General features: G+C 45.7%; 2 protein-coding genes across 2 annotated transcripts; both read left to right on the top strand.

The window, feature by feature from the left end:
- The first annotated feature begins 280 nt into the window (after positions 1–280).
- On the top strand, positions 281–2947 carry pgp (phosphoglycolate phosphatase). The gene is made up of 3 exons (XM_071911848.2): positions 281–1112; positions 1938–2688; positions 2726–2947. The coding sequence occupies exons 1-2, from the start codon at positions 506–508 to the stop codon at positions 2261–2263; spliced, it is 933 nt and encodes a 310-aa protein (XP_071767949.1). The 5' UTR covers positions 281–505; the 3' UTR covers positions 2264–2688; positions 2726–2947.
- A 1358-nt stretch (positions 2948–4305) lies between these two features.
- bricd5 (BRICHOS domain containing 5) lies at positions 4306–9859 on the top strand. Its single transcript, XM_071911821.2, has 6 exons — positions 4306–4359; positions 5082–5213; positions 5379–5528; positions 5698–5805; positions 7411–7564; positions 9376–9859. The coding sequence occupies exons 1-6, from the start codon at positions 4306–4308 to the stop codon at positions 9468–9470; spliced, it is 693 nt and encodes a 230-aa protein (XP_071767922.1). The 3' UTR covers positions 9471–9859.
- The last annotated feature ends 93 nt before the right edge of the window (positions 9860–9952 follow it).

Raw genomic sequence — 9952 nt, 5'->3', positions numbered from 1 at the left:
TTAAAACAGTTTCACTAAATTCACGCTCTCCCTATCTTTCCATAACCTATAATTTCATTTCAATCACCCCTATTAATTTTCACGTCACGACTGAAAGGGGGACGGGATCTGGAATCACTTATTTGCTGCTGTAAAATTATGTCACGCTCGCGGTTTAGCAGCCGGCTTGAAAGTCCCGGATGTCGGATTTTTCCACCGGCACGTGAACGCACAGTGTGTCCCTTCTGCGTTCCTGTCGCTTTAAGCCGGTGCGGAAGTATCAGCAGAATTGATGCAACTGTGGTGGAAGGTCAGGTTTTTTCTTTTTACTCGTTGAATTTCAGTACTTATTCAAGTGTAAAACCACGCTAGCCGCTTGAATCAGTTGCTGGCCACGAAGCTGAAGCAGGGCGTGTTTACTGGATTATTTATGATTATCGTGAGTTTGCTCGGCAACGGAAGAAAAGTACAGCACGAGCCAGAGAGGACCGCAGCTATTTATTTTTGAACCAGACAGTAACGTTACATGTCTTCCCGGATGGCTGGATCAAAATGCACAAGGCTGAGCGGTGGGCTGGTCAAACAGCTGCTGGACACCGTGGACAGCGTCCTGTTTGACTGCGACGGGGTCATCTGGCGGGGGGACCAGGCCGTCCCGGGAGCCGCCGAGGTCATCAACCTGCTCAAAGAGAACGACAAGAAGGTGTTTTTCGTCACCAACAACAGCACCAAGACGAGAAAGATGTACGCGGACAAAATGGCCCGCATGGGATTCAACGTGACGGAGGATGAAGTGTTCGGGACGGCGTACTGCTCCGCCGTGTACCTGAAGACGGTGTGCAAGCTGGACGGGAAGGTGTACCTCATAGGGAGCAACGCGCTGAAGCAGGAGCTGGAGGCGGTGGGGATCCAGCAGACCGGGGTGGGACCGGACCATATATCGGGGGGGCAGATCGACTGGGCCAACGTGCCCCTGGACCCCGAGGTGAAGGCGGTGCTGGTCGGGTTTGACGAGCACTTCAGCTACATGAAGATGAACAGAGCGCTGCAGTACCTGACCCAGCCCGGCTGCCTGTTTGTGGGAACCAACACCGACACCAGGCTGCCGCTGGAGGGGGGCAAGGCTGTCCCAGGTAGGGATACACAGTGTGCCATCACACAGTTGGTTGTATAAAGCAGATTATCATAGTACAACACCTGTTCACCAGAGTTAATAAGACTTCTAGTGCTGAAACGATTATTCTATCTACAGAAAATTAACCGATCATAATCTTGATAATCGATTAATCATTTAGTCATTAATGAAGCAAAAATACTAAACAATTGCTGCTTTCATTCATTTTATATCATTAGAATATGAATACTTTGGTTGTTTTTGGCTGCTGGCCAGAATAAATAAGCAATTTTAAAAATCACTTTGTAACTTGTGATGGGCATTTGTCATTATTTTGTGACATTTTATAGACTAAACAATTAATGGATTAATTGAAAAAATAATCAATAGACTAATCGATAATGAAAATAATCGTTAAGTGCAGCCCTACTTCTAGATACTTTAGTACTGAATTCAGTGAATTTGAATTTAACAGGGTTCCCACACTCACTTGCACATCAAATTCAAAGACTTCTCAATGACTTTCAAGGTCTTGTTTGGTGAAATTCAAGGACTCAAAGAGAGCATATTTTGGGGTCAGACATGACATTGGTCAAAATTATACCTCATACAGGCCTCTTTTTTTCAGTCATGATCTTATCAAGTCAAGAAACAATGGTGAAATCATTCATTTTAAAGCTGAACACTGGTGCTATATCACTGCAAATATCCAGCACAGGGTTTAAAGTGTAAAGTGTTGATCCTAGATGAAGAGAGGTCCAGACAGCCATGATGATGATGAACTGATGATACTGATGAAGTTCTCCTGACCTTCTGACCCCTCCTCCCCCCTCCCCCCTCCCAGGTACCGGCTGCCTGCTGCGGGCGGTGGAGACGGCGGCCCAGCGCGAGGCTCAGACGGTGGGCAAGCCCAACCACTTCATGTTCGACTGCGTGGCGTCCCGGTTCGGCCTGGACCGCAGCCGCTGCCTGATGGTCGGCGACCGCCTCGACACCGACATCATGCTGGGCTCCAACTGCGGCCTGAAGACCCTGCTCACGCTCACGGGGGTCAGCACCGTGGCGGACGCCGAGGCCCACCAGAAGAGCGGCAGTGCGGAGAGGCAGGGGATGGTGCCGGATTACTACGTGGAGAGCATCGCCGACCTGCTTCCAGCTCTGCAGGGATAAGACGGGGATAAATCCATCCAGACTATAGCCGAGTTGAAATAAACCCGAGGATTGGCTATCGCAGGCCAGGGTCCCTTGTCTCTTCCATTGTCTTTTAAAAGAGATTAGCTTTATTAAAATCATCTAAGAGTCACAACCGAGCAGCACTAGACTCTTAACCGACTGGTGCGGCTGTCTGATGAGACAAAGACTCTGAACTCTAAGAGAGACTATCCAGGTTTTATCATCAACTTTGTCTTTTACTGTTGGGTTTAAGGTGGTACAGAGACTAGAAAACTAAAACTTTATGAATTAAATCACTATTAAAACCCGTTTATTACAACACGGTATGAATGATTGGCTCCGCAGTATGTAAGAACAATGATTTCCAGTATTGATTAAATGTACTTTTAAAACTGTTTGAGTTGGTTATGAAAGGGGTAACAGTGTATGTTCCTTTTTTTTTTTTAAAGGAGGTTAAAGGAGGGAGGTGTGTGTACTTCAAAGGCCCTTATCCTGTCTGTGATGCAATCGCCCCCTTAAGCAACAAAGTCAAACACTGGGGAAATGAGCACGCAAAAGAAGTGTCAACGATTTGGTAATACATGTGTTCAGCTTTACAGTTCTGTTTCTGTATTTGTAAATAACAGGCAGGGAAATGGGATGAGATGCACTGGACCGGTCTGACAATACCTCATCAGGAAATAACTATATAGTATCAGCTATATAGCATCAAGCTCTTTACACAGGATTTACTTGTGTGTATGTTTATGTCTGATACAGTTTACTTATAACCCTCAGCGTGTAATGTTGGTATTTACACTCAGCTCCATGGGTTGGTGCAATGATACCCGGTTTTGTTTTTTTGTTGTTTATGTCTATGTAATGTCAGTTATCCTTATTGAATCAGCCATTAACAGAATGTAGGGATGGGACAATCTGCTTATCGCATGATAAAATTTGATACGCAATATGGGGTTCACAATTCGATGCAAACACGATACAATATAATAAATAAAAGTTCAATGACAACAAAGTCTGACTGTGCAGAATTATGTTTATTTCTGAACCACAAATCTTTCTAGCGAAGGCATTGGCTGCTAGAATGTAAACAACTTAAAAACGTCATTACAAAGTGCAAATAATCTAATTTCAATGGCGAGGCTGTGAAATTTGTCATTACTAATTTGTGATTGCAGAATAAAATATCGCGATTCATTTTTCTGCCCCACGATACGTATTGTCACATTTTTGTATTGCGATATCTTGAATTTTGTTTTATTGTCCCATCCCTAACAAAATATTCACATTTTAAAGGGCAATGCAATCTTCTTCTTTTTTTACCATCCACTGTTCCTAACCTGTCCTTGGCAACAGTATTCCTCTTGACCCAAAAACACTGAAAACACTGATGAAATCATAATAAAACATATACTTTTACTAAATCAAAGTCTACTCTCTGCGGCGTTACGTCTAAAGTGAACACAAGCACCTTTTTCCCACCAAGTCCTGTGCTTAAAGTCACCTTGGTCTGTCAGCGGCTGGACGCAGCAGCAGTCAGGACCTCGTATCACCTCTCCCGTGATGACAGAGGCCGTCCACGCAGCGCCTGTCTCACCCCTTTGTCCATTGTCTGAGCCGGGCTAGCCGGCCAATTGCCGTCACGTGTGTATGTGTGTGTGCGCGCACGTGTGTGTTTGAGTAGTGTGGGCGCAGGAGCAGTGGAAACAGGTAGAAGGTTAGAGGAGCAGCTGCCATCTCAAGCAGGGGAGGGACACAGTAGGAGGGGATGGCAGGGACACAAAAGCTTGCAAATTGAATTTGGCAAGATTGACAAAGTTTTGTGTGAAGGGGTGCCTGTTTTGGGAGGGAAGCTGAGAGACCATGGGTGGAGGAGGGGGTGGAGGGATGGAGAGGAGGGGGAGGTCTGAGGTCCGCAGAGACAAAGAAGAGCCGGCCAGGTGTACTGCAGAGCCTCAGTCAGTGCTGGTCATGACCACAGCTCCATGCCGGTAGCTGTGAGAAGGGAGCAGACCGAGTGAGGAGCCGTCACGGGACACAGGATGGTGAGGTGCTGGAAACATTCAGACAACAGTTTGGAGGAAGCGCAATGCACGGTAAGCAACTGTCTTTTAATGCCTCTGCACAGCTCAGCAGCTAATCGACTCTGGAAAGTTTGGGATATGAGCTGGCAAAGGGGTCGAGGCAGGAAGCTACGTTTTTTTTTGCGGAGTGTCTGCCAAAAATTCACCAGCCACTTTCTCTATTTTACCAGCCAACTAGATTTGTATAACAGGATGGATCTCCAAAAGATGGTTTAGTAGAGTTACCAGCCACTAGGGATGGGACGATCTGCTTAGCGATTCGATACGCGATATGGGGTTCGCGATTCAATACAACCACAATACGATGTAATAAATAAAAGTTCAATGACAACAAAGTCTGACTGTGCAGAATTGTTTATTTCTGAGCCACAAATCTTTCTAGCGATGGCATTGGCTTGCTAGAATATAAACTACATGAATATGTCATTACGAAGTGCAAATACTCATTTTGATGTAGAGCTTGTGATGAACAAGCCATCTCATTTGTGATAACTACAGCAGAATAAAACGGAGCTAATATCATGATTTATTTTTCTGCCCCACGATACGTATTGTCACATTTTTGTATATTGTCCCATCCCTACCAGCCACAGTCAAAATTTACCAGAATTTGGCTGGTGGCTGGTGTTAATTTTCTATCCTGGTAGAGGTTGATGTATACATACTATAATAGGATGTCAAATATATATTGCCATAGTTTGAGTGATGGTTCTTCTGTGATACTGTCTCGTCAGGATGGGGGCCCGGTGGTGTCCAGCCGGTTCCCACACAAGGCATTCTGGGTCAGCCTCTCAGCCTCTCTGCTCCTGGTCATCATTGCCCTCGGTTTGACGGGGCATCTTGGGCTGCCGCCGCTCCGCTCGCAGGTGAGAGACGCGCCTCATCCGGCACGCCAAACATCAACCGATTTACCCTGTCGACCCCCCTGCCTGATATTCTGATCTGAAATCTGTACTGCATCGAGAAGCTTTCGACATGATCAATTACATTCATCTGAAGTGCGTCCGTTAAATCTGTCCCTGTTGCTGTAGTCTTTACAGATTGTCCGAATCACAGTTCCAGATCAGACCGGGACTCTGATCAACCAGTCGGCGGTTGTGGACCAGCAGAACGACCTGGTGACCTTTTCTGTGACCTCACCAGCAAATCACACGTCCACCGTGCTCTTTGATATCAAACATGTGAGTAAAGGTCATCTGTGTTGTTGTACTTCGGTGTTCCACATCCCCGTGAGGTCTTATGTGGTTTCTTTACAATGAGACAGTTCATAATAGTAGCTGAAAGAAACCAGCAGGTCTTAAAGTGGATTTTGGGAGAGAGAAGTCTCAGTGTTTGCTTTTCTCTTCGCAGGGTTTGATATGTTACAAGCCTGTCGATCAGGAGAGCTGCTTCCTGCGTAAAATGGAGAAGTCCGACTATGAAAACGTGCACTCCCTCCTCCGTGAGTCAGCACACAAGGTAATAACACAACGACATTTCAACACGTGAGAAGTGATGTTATACAATAGGATCTCCCTCCATGTGTTCAGGATATTCGAGACTACATAGCTGAACAACAAAATGCAGTCGGCCAAATTAAGCAGAAGAAAGCTGGGGTTGCCCTTTTACCTTTGCCAGGCTCCTCTAAAACCCCCTGTGTTGTCAGACTCACTAATGTGTGAACTGGCATTAGTGGTGTCTGAGTGTGACTCATAGCTTATCCCCAAAGCACTGCCTCCACTCAGCCACGACCTGCTGGATTTCATATGTTTTGCATGACTTCCTCACTCCTCTGCCTGTCTACAAAGGAAGGGGTAGTAGCAGTGAAGCAGACAGGACGTTGAAGGGCCCTATAGTCTCTCTCCCGCTCTCTCTCTCCTCCATGGCTGAATTCCTCAGCACATCTGATCCTCCCAGCCCCCTCTCCGTGCCCAGGATCTTCTTACAGGAGGCTACAGCAGCAAGCCTGAGCCCTGGAGCCCGCACAATGGACACTCTGTCTGAGGGCTTTTTAGCTTTTAAGGCTCCTCTGTTGGATTAAAGTACAGCCTGATCCATTGGGTAGTCAGGGACGGGCCCGCACGCTCGATGGCAGATACCTGGACCGCACAGTGACAGGACACAACCAAATCTCTGCCATCTCTATATTTGTAGTCCGATGATTGATGTCCATACTCTTAAAGCTTGGCTTAAGTGCTCAGTCGGTTCTGAATTGAGTAGTTACCCTGGGGTATGATTTGTGTGGGATCTACAATCTTAATTGTGATTTGACAATATGAGCAGATGAATGGCGAAGGCTATGGGGTAAATCGAGACTGGAGAAGTGATGTGAGACCATGGAGGCTAAACTGAGAGGGAGTTCTGTTCCCCCGCCTTATCATCTGTTTGTGCAATACCCCATTTCCACACAACAAAAGCAACAGTTGAGAGTCTCAGAGTGTTTTTGTGACGCGTGAGAGTCCTGTCTCTCATGGTGTCACATATCTCATAGAGACAAGTCCTCAGTATTCAAACCTAGCCGTCGATTGTGCTCATTTAATCTTTGAGAGGTGGGATAGGCCCGTATGGGTGCGGGGGAGATGTGAGGTGAGGTTTTGCCCGTCAGCACAATAGTCTTTTTGGGTCTTTTAGAGCAGAGGAAAACAGATTGTTACATGACCCACTCAAGCATAACAGAACTTTAAGTGGTCCACTATCAGAGCCCATCACCAGTGTAAGTGGGGCAATTACACACAGCCTTTGTGGTAAATAAGAGCGCAAATAGGCAACCTTGCTGACCTCATAGGAAAAGATATCAGCCTAATAGCAGCTTAAGTTTCAAGTCAATCGCAATCTCGGTTTCGTTTTGACTGCTTGCCATCTCGGTCATCATATCTTCCCTGTTATGACTCCAATTTGCTGTCATTTTATCTCGTCATTATGACTGGAATATATGACTTCTCACACTTATTGAATAACACCGCTGCTTAGGAGTTTCTTTTCTTCTCCTGCTGAGAACAACACTGCTCATCTCTGTGGATTTCTGTCAAGATGTGATGATACCCAACAGGCCGGACATGTCTCTCCCCCTCTCTCTGTCCTCAGCAGAGCCAGTTCCAGCTGTCTGGGAACGAGACCCAGAGGCAGACGGAGTTCCTGGGGGTGCTGGGAGCCAGTCAGGTGGATGTGTCCACGCTGGAGGAGCCGCTCCAGGCTCTGTGCCGGGACAGCTCCGTCCACTGGACCAGGAGGGCTGACGGTGAGAGCAGACAAATTCTCAGTGGGGATCCACTGTAGTGAAGCGCTTTGATATAAACATCAAGTGCCATCTGACAGTCTGTGAGGAAAATGTTGTCACTGTCAGGTGAAAATAAAAACAGGACGTGGTTTTAGCTTGATCGCCATGTATTTTTGAGTTCATCTAGTTGGTTTTGAAGTGGTTTCATAAGCACAAGAGTGGCAGAATTTCCTCAACTCTTAGATGGCCGCATATATAATCATTCAATTGCAGCCAAAACATGAAAATCCAAAAGAAAAAACTGTTGAGTTCCGAGGTTTTCACAAGACAACAGCAGTATATTTGTGTTTGATGATCTAATTCGGGATCAATGTAGTTTGAATTTCACAGTGTATCCTTAGTTTGGGTTTTTGCATGGTTTTATCTTCTGCTTTGTGACACTTTAAAGGATAGGAAATGAAATGGTGTCACACATTTTTCACACTCAGGCACACAGTGTAGATGATTTGCACACATTGTATCACACAAGTTGGTCCTGTGGCATGCAAAGTGGCCTGTTTGTCTCTGTCTTTGGTTAGACACTGTTAGGGTTAAGGGCTTGTTTCCACTGGGGAACCCACTCCAACTGCAGGCACCCATGGTAATATATGGCAATTTGGATAAAAACGTGTTATGCTACAAATTGAGAATGTACACATGGTCATAATTAATCCCAGGAGAGATATGGATGTATTTGTTAGTGCCGCCACAGACTGAGGGAGAGTAGTTTTTAAAATTAGTCGGCTGGCAGCTCTTTAAAGAAGCAACGTTGAGCAGGAACCTGATCCTAAACTATGACTCACAGTGACCTTTCGACTGTTGCAGTAAATGACAGGCTGAAACTCTCCAACCATGTTAACTGGCAGCAGATACTCAGCATACTGAAGTATGATGCATATCACAGACTGATCAAGCTGCTCTAGATAAGACTTGATAAGACAGCTATATACATTTAAATTGTAAATGTAACATGTAAATGCAGAAAATTTGAATCATGTCTGTGAGAGCAACATGTTTTGTGACCGACTCTCCTAATTCAATTCAAATGTGTTTTACTTGCATGAAATACATTAGTACTTACTGCCAAAGCAAAAACAACAAATAACAGATTATAACCAGATTTGATCACTAAATCAATAGACAAATGAATCCAAGGACAATCAATATGCATCTATTTTTCATTATTAATGTCTCTCCTGTCTGAGGTTGTGACAAATAAATACATATTTTAAAGAGTGGCACACTAGGGTTTTTCTCCTAATATTGTAATTTTTCATTTGGGGAAAGTTTTTCAGGGAGGTTTCCATTCTTTCTTCAGTTACTACATTACAATAGGAACTGCCGCTCTGTCTCCACCTCTCTTCGGGAGCAGAGTGAACATAGCCGGGTCTGCCTACGAAAGCCTGTTCATTTTATTTATTTTAACTTATTTTTATTCTTAAAGCTTGCATTAATCCAAAACAGTCCTTGACATATTGGCCTCACTCGACAGTTGAAAGCCTGTTTCTACGGTCAGGCGGTGCTCACAGAGTCTGTATCTTGTCAAGGATTTTTTAATCAGTCACGATGGTCCGGTAATCTCTCTCTCTCTCCCTCTCCCTCTCCCTCTCCCTCTCCCTCTCCCTCCCTCCCTCTCCCTCTCCCTCTCCCTCTCCCTCTCTCTCTCTCTCTCTCTCTCTCTCCCTCTCCCTCTCTCTCTCTCCCTCTCCCTCTCTCCCTCTCTCCCTCTCTCCCTCTCTCCCTCTCTCTCTCTCTCTCTCTCTCTCTCTCTCTCTCTCTCTCTCTCTCTCCAGGCCCGGGGAAACAGAGACTGGTCTACTTCTGCATCGACATCTGCTTTCCCAGCAACATCTGTGTGTCTGTGTGTTTCTACTACCTACCAGAGTGAACAGGTATTCTTCTTCTCTCCTCCTAACCCCCGGACCGGCCAAGATCAGGGAAACAGAGCCGTCCTTCTCATCTCCCCGCTAAGCCAAGAGCTCCCTAAAAAAATGAAAAAAAAAAAAACACACCTTCGGGGGGGTCAGAACAGAAGCCACCTTTGACTGTTTCCCTTGTGCCATAAAGCCGCCAGTAAGCCAATGAAGCAGCCAACCCTCCTAGTACATTTCCTCCCTTCCTCCCTTCCTTCCTTCCGAGAGAGAAGAGATGGAGACAGGCTGTCACGGTTATCGCCAAAGCCCCATCGTCACCCTCTTCATGTGTAATAGCCTCTCTGGTGGCACACTTCAGAGATTATAAAAGAAAGATCCCATTTTTGTTTTTTGTATGCACCTCTTGTTGTATTTCCTGTAACCCCCCACTGCTGAAGAGCAATTATGTGTAACCGTTCCTGTTGCGATGGAGTGTTTTGATCTGTCCAATAAAAAA

Source organism: Centroberyx gerrardi, chromosome 20 (assembly GCF_048128805.1).
Source record: "Centroberyx gerrardi isolate f3 chromosome 20, fCenGer3.hap1.cur.20231027, whole genome shotgun sequence".
Taxonomy (NCBI): domain Eukaryota; kingdom Metazoa; phylum Chordata; class Actinopteri; order Beryciformes; family Berycidae; genus Centroberyx; species Centroberyx gerrardi.
Note: the sequence above shows the minus strand (reverse complement) of the source record. Positions and strands in the feature narration are given on the sequence as shown.

What these genes read in the sequence shown, in the direction of transcription:
- bricd5 (XM_071911821.2), top strand. Translation starts at nt 4,306, where the DNA reads ATGGTGAGGTGCTGGAAACATTCAGACAACAGTTTGGAGGAAGCGCAA. An exon ending in TGGAGGAAGCGCAATGCACG is followed by an intron (nt 4,360 to 5,081) that starts GTAAGCAACTGT and finishes CTGTCTCGTCAG; the next exon opens with GATGGGGGCCCGGTGGTGTC. An exon ending in TCCGTGAGTCAGCACACAAG is followed by an intron (nt 5,806 to 7,410) that starts GTAATAACACAA and finishes CTCTGTCCTCAG; the next exon opens with CAGAGCCAGTTCCAGCTGTC.
- pgp (XM_071911848.2), top strand. Translation starts at nt 506, where the DNA reads ATGTCTTCCCGGATGGCTGGATCAAAATGCACAAGGCTGAGCGGTGGG. An exon ending in GGGGGGCAAGGCTGTCCCAG is followed by an intron (nt 1,113 to 1,937) that starts GTAGGGATACAC and finishes CCCCCCTCCCAG; the next exon opens with GTACCGGCTGCCTGCTGCGG.